Source organism: Athalia rosae, chromosome 2, assembly GCF_917208135.1.
Source record: "Athalia rosae chromosome 2, iyAthRosa1.1, whole genome shotgun sequence".
NCBI lineage: Eukaryota > Metazoa > Arthropoda > Insecta > Hymenoptera > Athaliidae > Athalia > Athalia rosae.
Genome location: NC_064027.1, coordinates 28,984,367 through 29,011,581, shown reverse-complemented (window position 1 = coordinate 29,011,581; position 27,215 = coordinate 28,984,367). Strand labels below are relative to the sequence as shown.

The 27,215-nt window shown below is 38.1% G+C and overlaps 2 protein-coding genes across 15 annotated transcripts in view; one reads left to right on the top strand and one right to left on the bottom strand.

Annotated features, from left to right (window-relative positions):
• The window catches only part of LOC105693170, a 34,018-nt gene extending 8,596 nt beyond the window's left edge, over positions 1 to 25,422 (top strand). For 4 of the 14 annotated variants that reach the window (XM_048649427.1, XM_048649430.1, XM_048649431.1 and 1 more), the window contains 6 exons: positions 4,045 to 4,265; positions 9,377 to 9,619; positions 9,726 to 9,793; positions 14,331 to 14,874; positions 20,789 to 20,925; positions 21,565 to 25,422. In XM_048649427.1, coding sequence (XP_048505384.1) covers positions 14,703 to 14,874; positions 20,789 to 20,925; positions 21,565 to 24,111 — 2,856 coding nt within the window. In that variant the 5' untranslated portion in view covers positions 4,045 to 4,265; positions 9,377 to 9,619; positions 9,726 to 9,793; positions 14,331 to 14,702 and the 3' untranslated portion in view covers positions 24,112 to 25,422. Of the gene's footprint in view, positions 1 to 4,044; positions 4,266 to 5,145; positions 5,385 to 9,376; positions 9,620 to 9,725; positions 9,794 to 11,712; positions 12,042 to 14,043; positions 14,063 to 14,330; positions 14,875 to 17,880; positions 18,161 to 19,810; positions 19,881 to 20,788; positions 20,926 to 21,564 lie in introns of those variants that run through there. The other 10 variants (XM_048649426.1, XM_048649432.1, XM_048649436.1 and 7 more) reach the window with 10 other exon arrangements.
• LOC105693169 (tyrosine-protein kinase transmembrane receptor Ror) overlaps positions 1 to 27,215 on the bottom strand; it is a 49,518-nt gene that overhangs the window by 13,876 nt on the left and 8,427 nt on the right. The window lies entirely within an intron of this gene.

Here is a 27,215-nt window from a genome sequence, read left to right as displayed (position 1 = left end):
TTTTCAACCACTTGGTATACGTACGTATATATACACTTAGTTTGAGTTGTGTAAATTTGGACTTATTGTTAGAAACAAGAAGAGAAGAAAAAATGAAAAAAATTGGTAATCTAATTTCAAGTTTTCTTATATCAAAAAAAAGGCGGAAAAACAAGCGGAGCGATAGAGAGGGAATGAAATATGGCAAATTGAAAAAAAAAGAAGAAAAAAGAACTGCAAAAAGTGTAAAAGAGAGTTTAATATCGTTGAAATTTTGCGACGACTGATTGCGTGCGGATGAAATTTTGATCCTCTCCGCGATCATCATAATCAAGAGATAATTTAATTATGCGAGGAGTTGCAGCTGGTCGCGTTTATTAATTCCGGCGTATAATGTGATACCTGCACAGGGTGTCGCGAAATAACCCCCTATACACGGGTGTTCGCAGTGGCGCCATTTTTATTCTTTCTTCCTTTTCTTTTTTTTCTTTTTTTCGAACCACACTCAATCTATTATCCTGAAACACTTTCGTCATTTGTCTTTGTTTTATTTCATCTTATTTTATATACTTTACTATATGGTGTTGCTCTACCGACTCGCAACAGTCAACATCGGAGTATAAGTCCCTTTCTCTAAACGTGCGGAACAACACGAAGTCACGTAGGTATAAAATAAAATAGAATAAAATCAAATAGAATGACTTACAACCAACCTAACTCTACCCCTCTTTTAAGACTTTTCTAGATATGGGGATCATGTTTAAAAAAAAAGAGAGAGGAAAAAAATTATGTTTTCAAAAGAAGCCTATACGAGGAAAAAGAAAGTAAATTCAATCACCTATGGGAATTCCGCGTATTATATGATATCCATCTCTACCTACCTATACGCGGTGGATATTTCATCGCACCAGCTTCCTGCCGCCGATGCTTCTTCCGGTTCAGCTATTTTTATTTTTATTTTTTCGTTTTCATTTTTTTTTTTTTTTTAATATTTTTACCTTCCATTTTCTATCCGTATACTATATATTCGTTCATAGATGAAGACTCGAGATCCTGGCGTGCCTAGAATTCTATATAAACCCGGCGGCTGAAAAATTCCATCCCCCTACCACCCCTCCTTATATATCCGATCGTGTGTAAGCGAAGATTTTTCTCTTTTCATATTTTCTTTTTCCTTGTCTCGGCGTGCAACGCAAAAACAGACGGGTTGAAATAACAACGATGGCTAATTACGCTATCTTAATTAGGATTGGAGAAAAAATTCCCATTCCTCTTCCAAGTTATTCTCGCGCGCATATCGCAAGCTTCCAAAATATTCACATTTTTAATAACGACTCATAAAACTAGTTTATTGAGGCATTGCGATGGACGTGTAATAAAACGGGGGTGTCCTCGGAAGGACTTATAATATCGAGGCGATATTAAGAGCGTTAGCGAATGAGGAGCGCATGAGGATGATGATCCTTAAGGGAAAGAAGGGCGTCAGAAAAAAAAAAAAAAAAAAAAAACATGTAGGTAGGGAGAATGGGAAAGATATATCGACGTGTTTTATTGCGAACGGTTGACCCCCCTATTCGTTCATATATAATTTCAGCAATTCATACGTCCAAGTACCGAGGGAAGTGCGTTTGAACCTGTCACGGTGGTGAGATACCATGAGAACAGCGTACGTGACGCTCGTAAAATCGACCGATAGATTTTTAGGGGTTGCGATCAATGACGTCACGTCATTGACCAAACATTTGTACAAAGGAAGCTGATTCGAAACTCGTGGTGAATAAAGTTCGTGAGAAGTTTTTTTTTTTTTTTTTTTTTATCGCGAACCGTTGTTCCAAAACGTTGAAAAAAATCAACTCATCCATCACGGAGGACGATAACATACCAGCGCAATGTTCGGCGGTGCGATCCGAAAAATTAATTAGATAATACGCACTCGAACGAATGATGAGTAATGGGATTTTGATGAGTTTTCTTTCTGTTCATCGCAAGCGCATCATATGTCTCGCATAAAAAAAAAAATTAGGTCCGTTAAAATGAGAATCGTCATTATTGTTGTAGGATCGTGCGGCAGGGGCTTCTTCAGATTCGACCTTGATATATAATCTTCACCGATAATAGCCCTCTTTCCTTTTCCCCCTTTTTCTCCCTCTGAACCAGAAGCGCAACTCTTATCGAAAAAGCACCTCATCTCTACTTTACTTACTTCCATGTACGTAACATATATATACTATATCGAGTATATAGTACGGGGTAACCCTCTGTCAAACAACTCTGCACGAGATAGATATATACCTACTCACGACAATATTGAGAGGGATAAGATTCCCTTAGGATAAAGATCTGTCCCATGGGAAACCACGGGGTATTCGAAAACCTCGCAAATCACCCCACCCCCCCCCCATTCCTTACCCTAAAACCATATATAGGAAACTCCACCTATACCTAAATGTGTATTGCACGACGATGCGGTGGAGGTTTACCTACAAACCAGACGACTCTTCGTAACGTACCCACCATGGGAAATGCAATCACTCAAATTCCGCTTTTTTCCTCCTCTCATCCATTCCGTTCAGCGACAATTCTCGTCATTCGTTTTACACGTATGACGTAGTACAGTTCGGTGTAGAAAAATTCAATTCAAACGATGTCGGGTACAAGGTATAAAATTATTAATTTCATCAGACATTCGTTCGTAAGGTTTTTGTTCTCTCTATTTTTTATTTCCTATATCAGTTAGCGAACAACGAATATTACCGTCACACGTTGACAAAAATTATTCTCCTTTTTTTTTTCAATTCAGTGCACACATATCTTTGCAACATTTCGCTGCGATTGAAAAATAAATTGGGATCAGCCGACGATCGGAATTACGAGGCTAACGGATTCGCGGGCAATAATTGTCCAATCGAACTGAGTATTTGACCTGGTATTGAAAGTATACAACCCAGTAATCCCTCGCATGATGTACTTGCGTCCGACGTATCCGCGGGAGTGGTGGATGAAGAATCGGGTCCTCCGTTTTCATCGACGAGTGGGGTGGCTTCTGTATTTCCTATCTCGCCCCCAGAGTTTTCCGAATTAGTCATACCAACGGGAGCTTCCGTGAAACTGTTTCCACCGTCATCTCCTTCAGGTGATTGAGGACTCCTCTTACGCATAGATTTTCCCGATACCGTTTCGATACTCGCAGCTATCAAAGCTGCCGTTAAAATAATCGCAAATATATTAATATTCATCTTCGATTGGTACGTGTTAATAATAACTCGGTTTAATGTACGTCCTTTCCCTCTATTTCTTTCTTCCTTCGAATTCTCTTGAAGAAACCTTTTTATTTTAACAATTTTAATACCGTCCCAATTGAAAGCGTAACCGCGGCAGCAATAACGTCCAATACCGAACTCTTTCTCGATACGTACGAGCACCTTATTATATACCAGAAAATTATCGTTGGAAAAATTTTTTCGAACGTGTCCATGAAAGAAAAACGTGTTTAATGATAAATTGTTACAGGGCGATACCATATCGCGCAACCAATTCCGAAGCGTCACAATGCATTTTTTTTTCCTTTGCTCAAAGGCAGAAAGGCGTTGAAATAAAAATCTAATAACGAAGCCAAAAACAAAAAAAGAATGCATCGAAATTACAGTTCAAGTAAAATACGGTCAAGAACAAACTTTTTTGAAATGTCTACTGCAATCGAAGTTTTTTTTCATTCTACATTTTTTTTCTTGTACTCCTTACCGGCGTTCGAATCGCGTTTTTGATACTCATGTGGTTCGACATACTGCAATTAGTCACGCGATATATTATCACCTGTGCAGTTCTGCTTGGACACATATATATATAATATACGGTTTTTTCGCTGAAGATTAAAGTATGTAAATTAAGAATTACGTCACACGCCGAAGGTGTATAATTAATACATTTACTTGTAAAAAATTATGGATCAAAAAAAGAATCGTACTTATCTTTGTTCAGTTTATTATTTATTTATTTATTTATTTATTTTTTTAACGTAAAATACTGTATTACATTATATTTATATTGGATGAAAATTTTTTGCAGAAGAATTTCATTTTATCTCGAAACTGCAAGATTATATAGACGCGATGGAGATCTGCGCGGTACGGAGAAAAGGAGGCGAGGAGGGGGGTGAGTTTCTAGCAAAAAGATTGCGAGAAGAATGCAATATAAGATAGAAAAGGGAGACTGAGAATGTCATACGAAGATCGGGATGCTATACCTACCATGCTACACTACACCGCTCTACACTACGCTGGAAAACGGTAAATATACGATACGGAAAAGGAATAGGAAGGCTTAGAGTATCTATTATTACCGATTCGGTACATCACATTGCACTCTGCAGAGCAGAGAAAAATAGTAAAAAAATAAAAAGCGTCATACCGAGATATTTTTAGAAAAAATGAGAAACGTTTTTTCACGTTATTTGTTCTCGTCATCATAGATATGTTGGACAATATATCGTTCAATATGTCTAGGTCGTCATAAACCTGCCAATTCGTTTTATATGAGCATCAGGTATATGTACAGAAACCTATATATTGATTATATCTGAGGAAAAGAAGCCTAGTCCATATCGTCTGATTGATTTTGGAAAAGTTTTTCACGTGGTATTTCTACCTACCATGGTTATTTATTGTCCAATCGATGAAGTACATAGGTATTGTATATAAGGGATGATCGTCGGTATTATCTCCTCCAAATTGGAGGCCATTGTTTGAAGATGGCGTTGCTAATTACTACCTCATACCACGGGGATCTCTAACCGAAGGACAAACTCGGTAGTATTCAATTCAAAAGGGGGTTTCAAAATTAACTCGATTGCAGGGTGGATATTTATCCTTGCTATTATACCTACGACTGAAAACCCATTTATACATCGTTAACTAACTCTCTCTGCAGATGTTCTCGATGTATTAATCAACTGTTAATAATTGTTAGCTACGATAGAAATGAATCTATAGATTCGGTTCTGCGGAACTGGAATTATGTAAAATCAATTATTATCAAACTCTAGCTACGTACATACATACATAACTATAACTCCGCACGTATGTTCGCGACGATAGTTTTTCGTACGCGACTCGTTTGGTATTATAACTATTTTTATTTTCACATTTTTTTTTTTTTTTTTGTTTCCAGGATCTAGACAAAGTGTAAGTGCGCGGCGGCAACGATTGAAAAGTGAAAAAACATAAAGCTGAATGTTCGTTGTACTTTACTACTAGGCGCTTCAGATTCCACTTACTCAGTACTGTGTGTATACGTATATATGCGTATACCTATTGCCGTATACCAACGACGACGATTCTCTTCTCTCGTTTATAACTTTCCTTTCAAACGGTGCACCGTACCGCAAACTACAAACTGCAGTATTACATGTATGTGCGATATACCTATATTTTATACTGCTGCACCAACACCCTGATGCTGCCATCTTTGAAGTATACAATATGCAAACTTTTTACCGCTTTAGCTGCTGCGGCTGCTGCTGCTGCTGCTGAAAGCCTCCTGAAACACGGGACTACTCGCTTATCTGTATATTTATATATATATACGTTCTTATTCTCATTTCTTTTCCTCGGCTACAGTTTCACCCCCCACCCTTATTTAATTTTTTTTTTTTATTTTTACCTTCTTCTCATTTTTCTTTTTCTACTTCATGCTGTAATAAGTTTCTCGATTATTTTATATGTCCAACAATCTTCGTTCATCTCACGGTCATATAACGTTCATTTCGTCATCGGGGTGGCGATATGCTTTGATACAGATTTTTTAATTCGTTTCGAAATAATTCGTCCAAGTTGTTTGAAAAAAATCATTGTATTCAAACTGACAATGAGAAATAGATAATCGTGATGTAACCGAGCTTTTAGTTTCATACTTACGACGTATTTTTATTGAATAGTGAAATTTATCCACGTTCATGATTTCATGTGGACGTTTCTTTTGCATAACAGCTAATGGAATTTCCTCTTGTTTGAATTCTTTTTTTTTTTTCGTGCATTATACTTTACATCCCGCTTTTCTTGTCGGCCCGCGTTTTCTTCATGGAAAGAAAGCCAACTGAAAACTGTTCAACCTCTCTTTATCCCTGTGTACAAGCATATCTATATACTAGACTTGTGAGACCTGCAGATTTACGTTTTATACGAGTTACGATGTCAACCTGAACTCCGATATATGATCTGAAACTTTTCTAATATAGAAAACCTTTCGTTTGAGTTAGCAGACGCTTTTCATCCTCTGCAAACTTTGCGAACCAGCCCTTATACTCGTATGTAACACACGTATACACCACGGTATGCACATGTGCCCATGCTGTTTATAAAAAGAACGAGAATTTCGTACTTGTTTTAATATTTTCTTATTTTTTTTTTTTTTATATATATATATTTCAAATCATTATATATCCTCTTCTGACGTGTGTCTTTCCAATCATGTTCGTTGTACGTATATTATTATCGGTACATTGGATCGGATCCGCTCTGAGAAAAAAATTTTAATTTTAATTTTGTCAATTTATTAAAAGTTGACATCTGCCTTTTATCATACGTGCTGGGTAGAGCTATAGTATGTGCAGGCATAACATTGAGGCGCGGGAGTTTCAGATTCAGTTATAAGATATACGAAACGACGCTAACTAGCTCAATGATTAACGAGCTTAGGTTCGGAACCACTCGACCTTCAAGGGTGTGCTGATAAATAACGTGTTCTCCATAACTTATATAGACATATAACCTACATTAATAATAAATAAAGTTTTGTTACGTTATCGAAGCTATCGGCACAAGGATGGGAAAGGGTTGAACATATAAAATTTTTTTTTTCCTATTTCCTAATTTTCTTTTACATTTTTTTTTAGCACTTGTAATTAGCTGCACCCCGAAATGTAAGAAACCCTCCCTATCAACCCCTGCAGATGATAATGAGTTTCGGGGTAAAAAGGGAAAGAACATTAGGGAGGGATGGTCGCTAATTGAAAACACTATACACATACATACAAGAACGGTAGGCGCACATATGTATGTACATAGAGTCAAGTCGAGTCGCTGAAAATACATGCACGCGTATATGCGTGTATATACCCATGTAATACTTTATATAATGGAGTGTAAAAGCAATGCCCGTCACAGATCATCCCAGTGGGATTAAAATTTTCTATACCGTATACACGTAATGACCTTATAAAATAATTAAAAGTTGATTTATCGGTGCGACATTATAAAATAATATACTATACGTAAATCCTGTGATACCTAAATCAAAGTGGGCATAAATCCCATCGAGGTAACGCAATTTTTTTTACTTTTCGCAGCGATGAATCGATCGCCTATATTGCACTTAAATTTAAAATTAAGAAGTATACATGGCATTAATGGAGGTAGGTAATTGTTTGATAAAGGAAAAAAGCAGAAGATGAAGAAGCTGTTCTGTAAAATTCACTGGAATTAACATTTTGCAATATATTATTCTCCGACGTTGTTATTATTGCGAAAAGTAATACGAGCTAGAAAATAATGGAATTAATAAATGAGTAAATAACTTGTCCGTTCATTCGGAAAATATATGAAGATACAGGGGTATAATTTTTTGTTCAATTTATACAATTCTCCTTTGTTATTTCACATTATTTCCAATTTTTTTATACGTGATCCTCTGTTTTGAATTCGTGTAATTTATTTTTCTGTTTTCTCGATAAAGAAGCGAAACAAGGGAGGTGAACGAGAATAAGTATATATGTATAGAGGGTGGGTAAGGAGTGGAGGCAGTTCGTCGAACTTCGTGTGTTTACTCTTGCGAAGAGAAAATGAAAAACGAATAAACTCCAACCTCCTCCTTCATAGCGTTCTTCTTCATCTTCTTTCCTTTACCGCCCCTCCAATCAAGCCAAACATCGTCCTAAACTTGGATTCTTCAATCTTGAATCGGAAGGAAGAGAAAAAATGTGTAGGTATAAAACAAGAAAAAAGTTGGAAAAAAAATAAAAGCTAAAACAAATATTAAATTTTGGTAGGTATCGCGTCTACATACCTACGTACCTATACATGCATACACGCGGGGTAAAATCGATTTCCCTACAGGATTATTATACCTATGTATAATAGCGGGGAAAGAAACGGTGTAGTTTTTATAGTTTTAGTGAGGTCATTTTGTATTTTGTATTTTTTTTTTTTTCTCCTCAATTCCACTAGATAATGTTTTCAGAGTCTAATTTCTGGAATAGGATATGGAATTGAGAGAAAATTGAGGGAAGGAGAACGCGGCCCGCGTCGTCTCATCCCGTTGGGATGTGGAGGGAGAATGAAATCGAGTATACTTTCGAACAATTCGAACAGTCTTATCGTCGTTGCAATTGCTGCTCCTGGCGCTGAATTCTATGAGGGTTTGGGGTTTGAAGGTTGGGGGGGGGGGGGGAGGGGGGAACAGAAATTGTCTTTGCCAATTCGCGTAATTGGTAAGAGGAAATCTACCGTACAGGGCCACCGCTGAAGCACAGTTCTTCTTGAATGGGTTCGTTTTCAGTATTCTATACACATACACATATATCCCCGTCCCCTGTTCTCATATCATCCCGCATATCGGGAGATGAGAAACGCTGCGATTCACGCGCTACACGTTATAGTCCACGGTAGTAATTCGATATTTTCATTACAGTTTCGTAATCCTCAACGATTTTACGCACCATCTGCCGACTACTCTATTTCAACCCGCACAATTTTTTTTTTTTTTTTTTTTTTCTGCTCCCCCAATACTTTTTCTTCGGTATCGGGTAGAACCATCATACGAACGTATATCTGGAAAATTACAAGCCCTTGTTTTTGCAAAAGTTTAACGATTATATAAATGTGTAGGAAAACATACAATGATATATACATACAATATTGTAAACAGGTGATCAAGAAATAGAATCAATCTGATGATATTTATAGAAATTATTTGTCACACAAATTTATATCATTTCCTAGGACCCGAGGTTAGATTCGTATAGATCTTATATTTATTTCAAGGTTGCTTCCAAACGTTTGGAAACCAGACGCGTAGGTAGGAAGAAAAACGAAAAATTTGATTGGAAAAAAAAATTCAAAAATAACAATTGTAGGTATGGAACGCGACATGTAATTCTGAAATACTATACGTATAAAGTAGGCTGCGAATGGAAATGTATGGTATTATATATAAACGAAAATCTAATATGCTGAACAGATATATAACGAAAATGGAAAAGAAAAGGTAGTAATGAAATAAAATATAAAAGAAGCGAAACGAAATGAAATAAAATTAAAGGGAAAAGAGAGGGAAAAAAAACCAGGAATGCAGCAGTCGAGGCAGCAGCAGCGAAAAAAGAAGTTACATGTACACGTTTTTTCAGAATATCATGCTAGGGATGATGGGAAACGGGAAATGAAACTTGAATCAGAGAATATAGCAACTGCAACCGGCAAACAAGAGAGTTAATTAAACCCTGCAGCGACCCACACCGATGGAAAATAGGGTTGAATTACAATGCCGGTGGAGGACACGTCGGACGCTAAGCTTATAACGCTCTCTACATATAACACTTAAATACTTTTTCTCCGGTGGAACGGCAAAGCTTCCTCTCCTCGTGATGAAGGTAATAAATTATTAATATGGAAAAATGTTTCTTCTTTTTTCCTTCATTCTCGCTCTTTTTTTCTGTCTGTATCTGGAAAACTTAGCTGACTTCAATTTTTTTCTAGAATTTTGTCGGAATCTTTGGCGAAAAGGGCGTATCCCTGGAATTTAAAGACACGATCCAAGGCTGATTGTGAGTACAAAATTTTTAATTTATTCTCCACAATTGATTTGTTTTTTTCCAATTTTTTTCCTATCCTACAACTGGAACTAAATAAACAAAACGTAAAAAAGGAAACGATCGGTTTGGCAAAGATGTATGGATATGTACGTATATATAAATATATATTTATATTTTATACACGAGCGTTGAACAGCCACGGCGACAGTAGTAGGTATTAGAAGAACGTAAAGAAAATTTTCAAACTCGTAAAGCATGATTGTTACAATAAACAAGAAGAAGAGAAGTTGTAGTTGATCTATATCTCGACGTTATCTTATGTTATATTCATTCGTGAACGGCGAAGATGTGTCACACTTCAACCCAGATATATATATAGCGAAACAAAAAAAAAAAAAAAACTAAGGAAAAAGAAAAGGCAGATGACGAAGCGCAGAAGCAGTAATTTATACCGAAACTTGTTTAAAAACCAAAGGAAAAAATGAAATGTAATCGAAAAAAACAAAACTATATAATCACAACGTGATGTATACTAAACGGGAGACTTCTTCCGTGGTCCAGAATTTTTCTCCGCTTATTCGGCTGATACAGGCAAAACAATTGGCAAAAATAACGACACGTGACAAGCCGCATATTGTACCTCGTATATATCGCGAATACAAAGAATTTTATGAAAAATGTTGCACGCTATTTGCGGCATTCCATATTCACCGTTATTCGTTCGTTTATTCTATTTCGTATCTTCTGATAAAAATTTTAAATGCAAAAAAGAGGGGCCATGTTGTTGAAAAATGAGCATGAGAAAAAAATAAAATCATCAGAGTCCCATATCCATATATTATCGCAGAATGCAAGAGAATTAGAAGGAATAATAAATGGGACTCCGCAGCTATATTTAGGGGTACGATCAATCTGTGTTTTTGAGGTAGAACACCTGTCTTCGTTTTCGCCGGAGCTTCGGGAGGCTTTTCGCATAGCTCTATCTCATTTTTACTTTTTCCTTTTTCTTCTTCATTTTCTTACGAATATCCAGAGCAGCAGCAGCTGACCGCCTCGGTATATAACTACGTTTACTATCTCTTTCCGCGATGTGCCCCGCGTGTCACTGAGCCGTACTACATATGTATGCAAATTTATATTTCATCTTATTTACGTGTATCCGCGTTACACGATTCCGCAGTGTGCGGCATATACGACATGCCCCACATTTTCTGACGAATCATCACGTCGAAGTCCTTCTTTTACGTCCCCCTTAATTCCATCAGTCATCGCCACATCGCCAGAAGATTAACATTATTGGGTGTTCGTTGAAAAAATAATATTCACCCCCCCCGAATAAATGAACGATTTCATACGATGAGATACATGAATCATCATCAACCCCGCGTCGGATAGATATGCCTATAAATAAGCTTAATAAAGACAGAGTTCGGCGCTACCTGAACAGCTATAAATGATAATCGGGGTAAATTCTACTTTAAGGGATTTGCGATGTTGCCCTAAGCCTAGATAATATAAAATGAGGAGAGGGGGAGGGAGGAAGGGAGTCTCGTCGTTCCCTCATGCAACACCGGTTAGCCTAACCGTTCCTTCGGAGTTCGGAGAGTTTCTGGTGTAATTTTAGATTCGTAAGATAGCAGCGTAGTATTAGTCGTTCGACTAACAGAGAGAAAAAGAGAGTGAGAGAGAAAGAAAGAGGGAGAGAGAAGGGAGGTACGGGAGGCAAAGGAAGGGAGGGATGGAATTAACTTTAAACCAGGGAGAAACGAAGAGGGAAAATAAGGTACAACATATATATATATATACATAATATACATACACCTACATTTATATGTACATATATATATATATATAATATATATACATATGTTATATACCGTACAGTGAAGAACGTGCGAGAGGAGAGCGTCAGCCTCACTGGGGGTTTGCTCATAGTGGACCTCCGGACGCTCTAAGAAACGCCAGTTTGTTAAGTCCATGCTGCAGTGCCTGCCTGTAGGCAAACGCGGAACCATTAACTTTTCAAAAAGTGCAAATATGTATATATGACATACGTCCAGTGTATTTTGTTTGCCATTGCCGTCTGCTCTATCGCATGGATAAATTTTACCAAGGAACAACCACGGTTTTATTCATCAATTATATGACATACGTTCATTCGATGCGGACAATTGATGATCAATTAAAAAGTGCTCGATCATTGCTCTTCGACTTCTCAACTCTTCTTTGTTTTATCCACCGTACAGTTTGATTCACAACTGTTCGTCAGATATCATATGCTATAAAAATAGTATACATAACTGCGTGTGTTTTTCTTCATTCATTCGTTGATTATTTTTCAATTTAATATGCATGTAACTTAATTTTTGTACTCTATCTTGTCGATAGAAGGTCGGGAGTTGTTCTAACCAAATGATCATCAGTCATCTCCTGAGGGGTGATTTTTTTTTTTTTTTTTTTTACTTTTATTCATTTCCCGATACGCATAAAATCGGTTTCTTTTCAATTATTGATTTATCAATTTTTTCTTTTAATGAAAAACTGCAGCGGAATTACGCATGAAAAATGTTCTTCACATATACTTACGTACACATGTATAATATACCTATGTAGCGCGTCGGGATGCTGTGCCCCTATGTTTACACTGTGCTGTCAGGTATTCGATACGGTTTTGGGGTGGTTATTTTGGTCGGGGAATTCGTAAAACTAATCTAGGAATTTTCAAATTCATTTATATAGGTAAAAATCATCGAGTGCGATGTGACGAATGATGACAATCGTTATTGTTCCGGCAATCGGAATCGATAACGAGTGCGCTAACTTTTTTTATTTTTTTCGATAATCACAGTCGACTTGTAATTGGGAATTCCAATCGATCCCCAATGATTCCCAAGCTTCTTTCAGCAGAGATTAGGAATTTTTTCGAATTTTTGTCCGATATAAATCCGCCATCATCAACCTGGGCCGTCTGTTTAACATCTCGTTTTACTGCTGAGTTTACCTATAATACTATAGCCGATCGTCATCGACTCTCTATGCTTTTCATCACGTTTCCAAACCAACCAATCTCTTTATATTCGATATATCCGGTTCAAGTGTTACTACTAATGCTCGTGAACAAATTGTACCGATACCGGAGAACGTGGACTGTAGTACCGGAAATCATTTGAAATTTTACTCGCTGATATACAGATCGTACACACGTGGGCTCTGTGTAACGTCCAATTTTGCGATTAATTTAACGTACATTATAGTTGAAGTTCAATTTTTCCGTTCGCTTTTAGCTACGCGTGGGAGTCGTTACATTTTATTTAATAATAATTTGAAAATTTAAAAACGCATAATTCGGGGTTGCAGCCGTAGATTTGTCGTATGCGCAATTATTCGGTGAATCTTTTTCTTTTCCACGATGTCTTTTCACATCCAACCTCATCTTCGTCTTCATTGTTCCTTTGTCGATACTTTTTATTTATACCGTCGAAATAGGAGAGAACACCGTGAGCATTTTGTCGGGACGCGCAAGCTTTCAAATCTAATCGCGCAAAGTGCAAAGGTAAACTTTGTGAGAGTACGGTATACATATATATATGTATATATCTATTATGTACATAGAATCGTGTGATGTACAATAGGTGTGTATTTGTATAGAAATTTCGAGATCAGGTATGCACTGTGCATCATGGTACTGCGCAGCGGTTAACGACAACAAAAACGATCTTTGTTGTTTTTATGAATTGAAGAATCCTACGGTTCGTACTAAAAATAAAATCAACGAGCGTGTGTACCGTACACACACTAGAGCGGCTCTATTTGTCATTTTTTGTTTATTCCGTCAAATCGACGCCGCTGCTGTTTTTCAAAATTGCGTTTGAAAATTGAAATGAATCGGTATCGACCTTCGTTTGTAAATTTCCCATATTAATATATACCTATACGGAGCGGTTCGATTCTAAATTTAAACTCGGCAGGCTTTGGTAATTTTCTGCAAAGACCAGTAAATATTGTGATCGATTAATCGAATCGCTATAGCGGATTGCGAAATTCTAAACCAATTTACTTAACGTTTAGAAATCGTCGGATACACACGTGATTTCATTTTCATTCGAAGGCTTTCGACGATTCGCATGGTATTCGCTCCACGATTCGCATCGCGCTTATACGTAAAATTTGTGAAAATTGTCAGTCTCCTCCTATTTCGTTCAATTCTCTTTAAATTCTTTTCCTCTTTTTCCCATTATTTTCGCGTTCAGATTCAATTGTTCGTAACGTTTCCTCAAAGAAGTAGGTATTAACAGATTGTTCGTTTCTGCGTTAAACAAACTTTCGGTTTGCTCTGTACACACAATTTAAATCTCCATTCCAGCTGTCTACCTAATACCCCTCGGCGGCAACGTAGCACATTTTTCCAGTTAATTTCCTGGAGTCGGAGATCCTTGATAAAATTCTCGACGATTCTACCCTCGTTCAACGTGTATTGAAATATGAAATTGGAACTACCTTTTGGTTAATTCGTCTTTCTAATATATTCGAACGAATTTTTTATTTCTAGCTACGCGTGATTCTGCACTTGGACGAAATTCGAACTATAATATCAATTAGAAAAAAGAATAATGCATTACGATATAAAAACGACTGAATCCGGATGCATGCATATTCTTGGTTTCTGATGCCGTGACGTACAGAACTAGCAAATGTTGCTGATTATGAAAGAAACGAAAAAAGACGAAGAGACGATAGGACAAGTATTATAATTATACACAAAGTGATGATCATTGCGTGGAAAGCTTTCGACCGTGAATTGTTCGAGGATTACATTGATCTGCATATCACAAATTGAGAGAAACGAGAGTTTGACAGAAGAAAAAAAGCGTCGAGGGAGAGAAAAGACTTCAAGATTCTTCCTTATTTCGGATCCGTCATCATGGCTGGGTCGGGTGTTAGCGTCGGTGGGACTTCGATGCTTCGAACTCGAAGGCGAGATGTTAGCATCAAACCCAACCGACGTCTAGACAGGAAATCATCACGTGGCATGATATATGAAAATGAAGAACTCAGACTGAGGACTATAAACATCAACGCGGAAGTTGAGCAAGGTAAATTTATACACGTATGTAAAACACCGTAGCGAATGTCAACGCGAAATCAACGTAAAGTTACACCTTCTAACGAAGGAAGGCGAAAAGAGAAGAGAACGAAAACAAAGTTCAATGGATGATTCAGGTTTCAATTTAGGAGTGCTTTTTTATCAGTCTATTCGATTGTGGCGTGAATCAGGCGATCGCCAGATCGGTGCAGGTATTTGTTCGTTCTCGCGTTTCGCTCGAGCCTGTCGCTGAATATTTGGCAATAATTTTGGAAATTTGGTTTCAAACTTTTGGCAGACCTGCAGCGTTTTACGCACATGCGTATCGTGAAGTTTCCATACAAATATACGTCACATGCCGCGTGTTAAAATACAAATATAGAAACCCCTTCTTCTTCCTCTTCTTCTTACTCTTCTTCTACTTTTGCTTCCTCTTCTACTTCTTTTCCTAGGCGAGCAGCCTAGTCACTCATGGCACCGCTTAGACTTGGGATTATTTCGGTACAACCGAATAATAAGGCGGTACTGTCCAGTTCGCGTTTCGATCATCGGGCGTCAGTCGATTTTCAAATTTCAGGCGGCTAACATTTATTTATTTATATTTCTCAACTCACTCGAGCAGCATTATTTTCCATGAGAGTTCTTTGATTTTCCATCTATCGAGTATCACGAATAAGAGAATGATGTAATCGTGAGTGATAGACCTCTCGTTTCTGATATCAGTCAACGAAAATAATCGAACGAAAAAACTTGTCACGATGGTATCGTCGTTACAATCCTGCTAATTGGAACCGAGCGACGCGGTCAATTAGTAATTAGCCACACTGTACTATACACAGAAATTGTGCACGGCTCATCTTCAGCAACCCGCAATTCCTGGGGATAATCCGATTTAGGATTTAGAATTCAAGAGTCAAACGCTGATTAATATCCCGTGGGAATTTTAATCCACCAATCCAGCGGATTATGCGGTAAGAATAATAACAAGTTACCAGAATTAAGTCCAACCGTTTTCCCTGATCATCCTACTTGCGATCACCGTCGGTTCGTTCGAAATTTCATTCGAAAATCAATACCACAAGTTACGCACAGTCACTCAAAGCGTACGATGAATTGATGCGCACGCGATGCACGTGAATTTTTGCAATAAATCTGGCTGCAAACAAATGGATACTTTGATCCCGTACGCCGAGGTAATATGGTTATTCGAGGGCAAACAAACCGCGCTATTTCTAAATTTCTTTACACCGAGGTATATATAGAGAAGATTTATTAAAACTGAATCATCGCATACCGATACATCATCACGTGTGTCTTTTGGGGTGGATCACGCTCGGAACAATCGATCTTTATTATTATCGTACACGTCGTATACCTTTGGCAAAGAGCCGCTTGTAACCGTAGCTGTAACAGCAGATGCATTTTGAAAATAAACCGATCGATTTCTCATTCTCTATGTACCTATACCGTAAGTACATCGAACGATAACTTCCGGTTGAGAGTGTTTCAAACATATACTGACATTACAGGTATAGGAATACTCGAACTATAGAGAGACTGAAGAGTCAATCCTGAGAACTGCTTCACTTTGCAGAATTTCCTACACTTCTAGGCGTAGGTACCGTATATATCGCTCTACTCCGCCGCTGCATGTGCTTATACTTGGCAAACTGAGACAGAAATATCCACTCGAGTGAACGGAACAGTTCGAGTATGTGCTCCATGGGGTACAATATCAAGTAATTTCATCCGCATTAAATTTAAATTGTTCGTCACGTGATACTTTTTTTTATTTCTTTTTTATTTTTTTTCTATTCATTTTTGTTTTTTTTATAGGGTCCTTCAAGTTTTGGCGCGGTTTTGTTTGGAACGAAATTCGCATAATTGTTCCCGATGTACGAAAGTTTTCTCGTACACCGGCCACTCGATTAAATTCGTCCATTTCCATAAGGTCATGCTCCGCCCATCCGACGCGGTAGAACCATAGCGATTCGACAGTTTAATCGACTAGAAATGACGTCGAATCAGTAAATTGTGCAGAATTCATCGTTTCCAACGAGATTACAGTTGTACCAGTTGTGTCGCGTCGCTGATTTTCTATCGCGGTCTCAACTATACGCAGGTATTGAACCTCGCCGGAGAATCCGCATTGCTGATTTTCTACGAGCGTCGAAGAAAACCGAAACGAATGAAATAAGAAATCTCTTTAGAGAGGGGGTTCAAATTGCTCAATGTGACAAATGAACTGCTTATATTTTTCTACGTCGATTGATAATGAGTTTTTCTTCGATCGGTTGACGTTTTCAAAGCTCACAGTAAATCAGTGACGAAGATTCTGAGTAGAGTAACAAGTTTTCAGATCCGATGGATCTCGCCAGGGCTTATGGATTATTAATGATTGATATTTTTCTATAAATAAGGGATGAAAGTTCCGCGAAGTCGAAACTATAGCTTCAATCGAACGTTATCGTCAAACTATTGAACCCAGGAATTGGGTATACCGGAGTTTATTAATTCATATCCTTTCGAGATCGATTCCATGATTTACACTCGGGATTCATAGAATTTGAACTTGAACTTGGGCGCGTCTCGCGTAGATGAAATAAATTGAATTAATGTTAGCGGCGCATGTGCGTTGTCGAGTGACCAGATGCAAGAAAATTCTCCGTATGTACGTTACGTACGATACGATACGTTATAGTTATAGGTGTGTGCATCTATATAGTGGAAACTACAAAAGATTTAAATAGTTGCGGCCGTCGAGTGACGCGATAGAAGGAAGAAAGAGGAAAAGGGGGATCGAAGAGGGAATATACGTTACGCGGGGTTAGCTGACGAAGACGAAGACGGCGACGAGCAACCAACATGATCGAGCTACTAGTAGTCTAGAGTTCACAAACGAGTCGACTTGCACTGCTCTTGCGATACCGTGATCCGGATTAAATCGACGCTGCGGTGATTTTTTACTTTCGATTTCTTCGTTTTTCCCCAACACTCCGAAATTGAAAAAAAAAAATCTAAATACTGTGGCCTTCGATAATTGTTGAATTTCAGTTTTCCCAAAAAAAAACAACAAAAAACAGAAAGACTTTGAAACACAGTGAGCGTAACGCAGAAAAAATAAAATCTCTCCATGGTTGTCGCTGCACCAAGGGTGGAATATAAAAATCGTAATGGTATTCCGGCACCTCGTGATAATAGCTTTTTTAACTGATTGTGAAATCGAGGAGGGATGGGAACCATGCACAGAAGAGACCCGCGTAATAAAAGCTCTACGAAAAGAAAGAGCAGAGAAAGTATGTGTGATTATCATATGGAATCGTCGTGAGTTTCGACTGAAAAAATAATTCCACCATCCTGCCCTTTTCCCCCTCTCACGATAATTCCTATTAGAGAAATCCAAATTAAAATTATACCGTACATTACGCACGCGAGTATTTTTTATTCTTTTGGTTCACGTCATCACGTCGCGCTTTCAGGATATGTTAATTAAAAATTGTAATTAAAATTTTCAATCTTATATGACACACGCGTTAACCGGTATGGAACTGGGTATATATAAGTGACATAAAACGGCGACTCCAGGGAAGGAAGAGTACGAGACTGCAAAGAATTTCTTTCATTACAGCTGTTATTATTATATCCTTGTGATTATTTATACATTTTTTCCAAAGAATGAGCATTTTTTTTTTTTTTTTCATTCCTGCAAGGGAGTGTAACTTCACATACACATACGTGCGACCTTCGTTCATATTCTTGCACACTGCATCACTTTTTTTTTTTTTATTTTTTGTCTTTTTTATTGGAAACGATAAAAAATTTTGACGTCTCTAGAACGGAATGTCTGTTTTTATAATACACCTCTATTATAACATCATTTGTAACTGATCGAAATTTATTTGATTTACGTTATGTTTTTTCAACCGTTGTCTGTCGTAGAACCTTGTCTCTACGTTACGATGGGGATTATAAATTTAACCTACCCAACAACCGCCATTTTTTTCCTCGATTCTCTTTCCTATTCCATTTTCTTTCTAAGATAATTATTGAAATCCAACGTCGAATTTAGTTTCATCAATTAATTAATCAATGCGTACCGATTCGATATTTTTTATACGCGCGTATATTCCGTAGAACTCTGCAGCGCAGACACTCACTCGGGGTTTATTTCTAGTACAATCTGGATGCTGGTTTTAAAAATTTTTTTTTTTTTTGTAATATTCTTTCTTTTTTTTTGATTCTTCAACACCGAGATTATTTTTAAATATAACCGCAAGCACGCTCTTCCCTTCCTTTTTCTTATTTTATACGCAGTTTTTCTACGTACATACGAGAACATATCTGTATATATATTTTTATTATTCAATTTATATCACGGACGATGATGAAAGGGCGGAAAATATTCGCACGTATACTCCTTTCTGTACAGCGTGTCAGTCAATTATGTAGGAAAAAGAACCTCGTGTTTTTGTGGACAGTATAGGTATTATTACGAGACAGTGGCGAAAGTGACGTTCTGGTTTTGAGCCAAAGAAAATTTTGGCGATCGATCGTTACATACCTAATACATATCTATACACTCCTTTTTGAAGTATATATAGTTAGGTGTATATAAATCATTGTTATGTATTAGTTAATGCTTATGTCGACGTTGATCAACCGATTTGGACGCGTATGAATATAGGCACCCTGTAGCTATACGTTGTATTGTTATATTGGAGAACCTACGATCATATTGTACGATTTATGCGAACAATTGCGATGGTAATTGGACGGCTGCTTTCGCGCATTACGACTGAAAAAAACTAAGTACGCGTGAAGAGAGGTATAATTCTGAAATCGATGGAATACGTCTTGAGAAAAAGTGAGGAATGAATTCAGTGGGGAGTTAATTTGACTGCTTATACGGGTTGAAGGTTTTCAAAAAAATAGAAGAAAAGAAAGTAGAAGAGAGAAATGCCATGAAAATCTTGGCGTTAAATCATCGGATAATACCCTCTGGTATATACAGCCGAGGTAAATGCGGGCGTTTAGGAGATTTGAATAAATTAATTTTTATCCACAAGTAGCTATAAGGTGTACGTAAACATAACTATATATTTGTACGCGCATAGGGTAGCAGGTAGGGGTATATAAATCAGGATTATATTACCCTGGGTTTCAAGATTATAAAATGAATGACCTAGCTATCCTGCGCTACAGATCCTGCGGAGAGCACAAATCCTATTACGGATATTAAAATGATCACCGTTGCTATACGCCATCGGACACTCCTCATACCAATTTTAATTATTTATTTATTTATTTATTTATTTATTTCAAGATGCGTGTAACTCCGATCTGATGAAACGTGAAGAATTGCAAGAATTACAAAGCGAATGAATGAAATTAATGACCGCATGAATGAATGAGAGTAGAACGGCAGCATTCCGTTCTTTTTTAACCGCGAGTTCAACACGTGCGTACAGTCAAGTTCATTGTTCTACAGAAGAAAGATTTTTTTTCGTTGTCGTCTACTTCCGGTCAACCGAACAATCGCTTTTGTCGTCTGCTACAGGAGAATAGGGGGATTACATTGTACACGAGAAGTTTCTCCTCTTTTTTTTTTCCCGACTTTTCTTCTTTTTGGTCGGCTAAGTAATTGAACGATACACATGTATACCTTACTCCTGAATTAATTATTCGACCGTGGTCGCGAGCTCTTTAATAATGAACGGAGTAAAAGGGTTGCGAAAAAATATACCTATGGCGAACCGACTAATGTCGTTCGATCTTATACTTTTAGATAGTAGATCGGTTTCCCTGAATCAGAGATCGATCAGTCTTCATTCATTCATTTGCTCGTTTATTTATTTAACTTTTCTCACCTGTGGTCTCCGATGGGTTTTAGTTAATATTTTTCCTTCACTTTTATCTGTTTGCAGGTCAAAATGATATAAAAAAATTACGAAGAGAAAATGAACAACTGAGGAGAGAAATTTGGAGCTTACGCGACGAGTACGACAAACTTGAAGAACTCGTTAAAAATCAAAGCAGCCATGGAAGCAGCGATGAACTCGAAGTAAGGAAAATCTCATCATAAATATAACAGGGGGAAAAAAAATAAAAATAATTTCAAAAGCTTCCATTTCGCAATTAAATTCGGAATTGAGGTCCTGACTATTTTTATTTTTATTTTTATTTTTATTTTTTTTTTTTGCATAATTTGTTTGCAAGTTGACTGTTATAATGAATTTTTATCATTATGATTGTTGTAAAAGTTTCATCTGTGCTTATTTCGGAATGTCTGTGTATAATACTGTAATATACAGTCTTCTTTATGTCTTTTTTTCCTTTTTTTATTAGCTTTATTTTGGTCACGTTTAATTGGCAATAAAACCGAGCGTGAAATAGGTGCTCCTGAAATGGTGGCAAATTGCCTAGCACTAAAACGCTAAGCTTACCACCACAACCAACTCAAGTTACGATATTGTGGCTTGTAGACAACTTCCGAGGGGTTACGGTATAAACCTAATCCTAAACCTAAATTCTTGATAACACATCTTATACATGGTCCACCGATGTTCGATTCACTCAAATATTTTCGCTGGATTATCTTTAGAATTAATTAGTCGGGACGGTGGAGAGCTTCAGCTTTATGTGTGACTGGATTATCTGGGAGATTATTTTATAAAAATGTTATTTGTTATCATCTCTTTAGGGACGCTCGGGCGAAGAAGATAACGTTGAAGGTACGTACTGTACGGAGGAGTATTCGGGGGATGAAGACGTTTTGGTAGAAGAAGAGGAGGAGGAGGAGGAAGAGGAAGAAGAAGAAGAGGAAGTCGAAGAAGAACTCGCGACGCGAAAAAATGATCGTAGCCTTCAAGAAGAGCATCTAGATAACGCTGAGAACCAGAAAATATCATCGGAAAAAATGAACGCCAATACACACTGCAGATTACACGTTGAGTTTGACGATCTCTCTGTCGTAGATGAAGAGGAGGAGGTTAAAAAAGATAGAGATCAGAAGGATTCGGTTGTCTCGAATAACGGTACAGTACAACAACCTGTAGAACATGTATCGAGGAATGAGACGACGAATTTCAACCCTTCCGAATTGGGGTTCAGATATTTTCCGTCGTCCGTAGTTCAGGCAACGTCATCTTTGGCCAATTTACATGGTAATAACTTGACCGCGTCCGAACGAAAGTATTTAAACGATTCTCCATTCGTATTTCCGAATCCATCGGATCCGAATTATCCAAAGATGCATCTGCCAACGGATAATACGTCGAGAATGTATCCCGGCCAATTGACGGAGCTGCCGAGTCTAGACACTCCGGGAATCGGAACCGTCGATAATGTATTTGGAAATAACGAATTCGACGGTAGAAGAATCGACCTGACTTCGGTTCAAAATGGGACAAGAATACCGAATATTTTCAATTACGGCGATAACACGTTACCTCAAAGACGGAACGTTCAGTTTAAAAAATTTTTCAACGACACACCACTCTGCGCAAGTTCCAGTGCGGAGACACCGAATTCCGGTGACGCCGTCGGCCAAAACGGATGGGACTTCGGCAATAATTCGACGACTAATCGCCACGGTAACAATAAACCTGTATCAACGACGAAACATTTCTTTGCACCACTCCCGTCCAGGCTGCGGTTGCAACGGACGCCCGAAGAAAGGTTTGACGTTACAACGGGGGCGACTAGTTCTGGAAGTGAAAAGACCAGTTCAACCGTTATATCGAGAGCTTGTCATCTCAATCCGAAAGGAACTGCCGACGTATGCGTCAACGGTGGATTTCCAATCGATAAAGTTAACCATGAGAATCTTCTGAGCTACGAAGATGTCTTGATCGGAGAAGCGGGTAACGTCTCCAGTCAGAGCTCCGGTAATCCTTTGGTAAAGTCACTGTCGTGTCAGGACTTGTCAAGCGATCAAACCCAGAGTATAACCTTTCCGGAGAAACTTAAAATGTTCAACGGTGATCAAGGAGATGTTCAGAAACTCATAACAAAAAGTGACAACACCTTGGACAGTATTCAAAAGTCGGAGAGCAGACCGTTCAGAAGTCAGTTGAACGTTACTCTGAAATTACCGAAATCCAAAGCCGTAGATATCAGCCCGAACGACACTCCCGAGATTCCGAAATTACCAACGATCAATTACAGGCTGTTCAATAACCCATTTCTCCAGAGTTTTGAACAGGAATGCGCGGCTAGTTACGCGGCTCTGAATTTCGAATCTCCGGTTACGAGGCCGCTTTCCGTACAAGTAAACCCGAGTCCCGTAATGGGTTGTTTTCAGCAGCCCGTCAATCAGACGGGAATTACGGAAAACTATCCGTGGAGTTTGAGAGGAGCTCAGAAACAGGCGGAGAATGAATCCAGGCTTCTTTTAATGGCAGCTGGACAATTGCGGAACCTAGAGGAGAGAAATTTTGGAAGACATCCGATAGGTTTCGAGGTCACGTCATTCGAGGGACCTAATCCGAAGACGATCGTTCATCCTAACGTGGAAAGTGATACCATGAGAAGAATTGGAATTCAAAAACAATGCATGAATTCCGCTAACGGAAACCTGAAGAGCGCGGCTGTTCAGACGCAGACTTCGGTCGACTGTCCGGATCAAAAAACGGACGAACCCGAATCGGATGTAATAAACGGTGTTCCCGGATCTCCCTTGACGCTGAGGCGCAAGCGAACGCTGAGGAAAGATCGTTCCGGTTCCGTGAAGGATGCCTCGTCAAAACGACCGCTTTCTCCAGCCGCCCAACGTCGCAAAGAAAGACTCCGAAAACAGAACAGCGTAACATCGACTAATTCGCCCCCGGAGTCACCGGCGAAGACACCTCAAAGGTCGAGAAAGTTCAGCGTGACGACATCGACCTCTCCCGAAGTCCAGGATAAAAACGAAAGCAGATCTTCGTCGTCGGGTCAGGATTCCCCAAAAAAGGCGGAGCAGAGAAGGAGGGTCTCGTTGTACTTTAGCTCTAAAAAACGGCCATCTTTAATCTCGACTAAAACCGAGGGAAGAAGATCCAACAACGAGTGTATCGGTAATCTCAAAGACCGTAGATACTCGTCGTCAACTATCAAAGCCGATATCCTACAGGACGCCACCACCACTAATTCGGAAAGGGAAAGAACAAATTCCGTCAGCAGTAGAGACACTGCGACCAAGGAAAGAAAACTCAGTACTGGAAGTGGAAAAGTTCCATGGTGCGCTTGCTGGGGGAACGGGTGTGTTTAGTTAGTGGTGCCAATGAGGAACGATTCTCTGCGATTAAATAACAAAGAAAAAAAAAAAAACGAAAAAATAAGAGAACAAAAGGTGTGACGAGTTTACTGAAATTCCATTCTAGTTTTTTTTTTCTTCTTTTTTTTTCTAATATCCTTCCTTCTAATAATTACGTGATTCGCAGAAAACCACGCGCGCCGCACTATCGTAAGACCTGCCCCTCTTCCTTTCATCTTGGATCTCGATTTCTCCCGCAATCAAAATGTAAATTAAACTCTAGAGTCTCAGAGGGTGATCCTTTGCTTATATCTAATTCTATACATCTATGCATTGGAATGGGTTTCCGAGGGTTCGTGCATTACTGTACGTCGACGAGCTCCTCCTCACACGTCGTCACACGTACACGGTTGGCTTTTGGATAATTTACTAGACAATTTATGAAAAAAGTTACAGATTTTCTGTCTATATCCACGCAAGCCCAATTTTTATTTATCATTTTTTTTTTATTCTATAAAATATATCGATAGTAATAATGGATATCTGATCAGAATGAAGAACGTTATATTTATTGAATCATATGAAAAAGAAGAAGATCGTCTTGTACGGCACTTTTAATTATCATAAGGTAACATAAGAGATAAATTCATAATGTGTATATTGCGTAACGTGAATGTTTTAGAAAAAAGAAAAAAAAAACAAGCAAAGTATCATTGTACGACTGATTGATTATTACATCGCGAACATTTCTATTTCGAATTTTATGCCTCATTAACGCCAGACATTTCCTTTTTTTTTCTCTATGTTATATTATTAGATGTAATCGACGATTATTGATTTTCTGCTTTTTATCGTTCGATTCGTTCTAAAACCGGCTCAGCTTATGGCTACGGCATATTCATACGTATACGTATGCGTACGATTAAACCGAAGTCGGATGTAAAAGCGAGCTTACGTGTGGTTGGGTCGGGAGATCGTCGATGAAAGGATATTTTATACCTCACATATAACAAGGGGGGGGAAAAGAAAAAAAAAACAGAAAAAAATGTATGGTACTAAAGATGTCGGGTATAGGTATAAGTATCATTAAACGGAATGCCAACGAGCGAACGAAAGGCGTGCTATGTATGTAAGGGTTATATAGTATATACCAATGGGCGCAGAGAGATATACATACAGGTAAATATATTATCAGGTACGATTTTATGATATACGATTTTACGCGTGAGGTGTAATCAAGACTTATTATCTTAACTGACGATGTAACCAGGAGATAATCGCTCACCGTTTAACTATAAATATTAAAAGAAGATATACGATTCTTAATTAACATATACTTATACGTTACACACGGAACGTTATAACCCACGTGTTTCCTATTTATATTGGGAGAGAATTTATTTATCTGTACAACGTGTATGGCACACCTATACTACCTACGGTACTAGCCAACGGTTGATCTTTGGATTAGAAAAAATATTTAATTTCACGAAAACAGAAGGAAGAAGGGAATAAAAAAGGCAGATTTCTATTCCGGTTGAACCCAAATTGTAATTTTGGTCCGATCGTTAATTGCTTCCAATCTTCATTGATGTCGCACACATACGTATAATACACATATATGTACATTTATGTGCGTGGATACGTATACCTATATGTATACGTTTATACATATGTACAGCGTGTGAAACCCGGGTGTTCCGGATGTCGAAGCGGATTAGTTCTTCCGGTTGAATAATCCCGAACTTTAACAAACCCCCCTCGACCTCTTCTTCCATTCTCTCATTCTCTTCCCCCCAATTAAACCGGCGTCAGACGAAACTGTACGACAAAATTAATATACACATTACACACATAAATCGAAATAACAAGGAGACAAATGAGGGGTGGAGATTCTCCCCTTCTATATTTTGCTTCTTGACTGTTTTTCTTTTTTCTCCCAAAGACACTCGAAGGGAAGTAAAAAAGCGAAAAAAATAAGAGGAGAAGGGAAAAATACATGAGCCTACAAGTTCCGCCGCTAATTTGCCAACCCCTATTCATAAGGGGAAGGGATGAAAACCTCGAGGCGAAAGAGGCATTCGCGTTTGAAACGATTTTCACCCGCCTATTTGATCTTTGGGCAACCGTTTGTGAAAAATATTAATACATATATGCATATATATCTGTATATATACATGTACAAATGGGGGTGAGAAAAACAGAAAAACAAATTTTTATATTCTAATTCGTTTTCTGTTTTTCTCTCTCTCTCTGAACTCTCTGAACTCTTTGAAGCGAGAAATATGCAGAGATCGAGGGACCCCTCGCTCTCCCTTCTTTTTGACTCGTGTATATCAAGCGGAGATTCAGAGTTTGGATAAGGTGTGTTTTCCTATTGAGAGTAGCTACAACGCGTATGCAGGAGGCGTCGCAAAGCTTCTCCTTGATCTTTGAATCGCTACCATAGATATACCCTGTACTGTACCGAGGTATATCCACTGTATATAATAATAACCCTAAAATGCAAATGAAAACGCGTTGGTCGGATGATGTGGTGGTGCGATACACGCGATCGAACCTCCCCGTATACCAAGTTTAGTTTTGGGTAACCCTATATTTCGTGTATCGTATCCTAAAATCTTAACATAGATCACAAAACGTCCTCGTGCACCTTGCCCAGATGTGTGGCTATTCGAGTGTGCTCGTTGGAGGATCTTTCCCATCCGGACCAAACTGCGATCTTATCGCGGTTAGACTTTCTATAGATTTATGAGCGCCTACTCTAATTGGAAACTCGGTATAAATATAAGCCTCGAGTAACGTTGAGATGGAAAAAAAAAAATTAATATATTAATAAATAAGTAAAAACGAAGTATTTGAAATTTTCAATCGATCCGATGTCTGAAAATGCTACACACGGGTCGCGTTATATTTTATTGTTAGTAAAAAAATTTCACTCGTTATTTGTACGTGAGAATTTGATTCATTTTTGCGACACGAGTTTTAGGGAGTTTGTGCGGAGAAGGTTTATTATATTTAATGTTATTGAAATATATTCCAATTAAAGTGAAATACTTGTTACAAAAACTCGTCGTCGATCGCGTAAGTGTTTTAAAATTCTAATAATACCTCAGGGT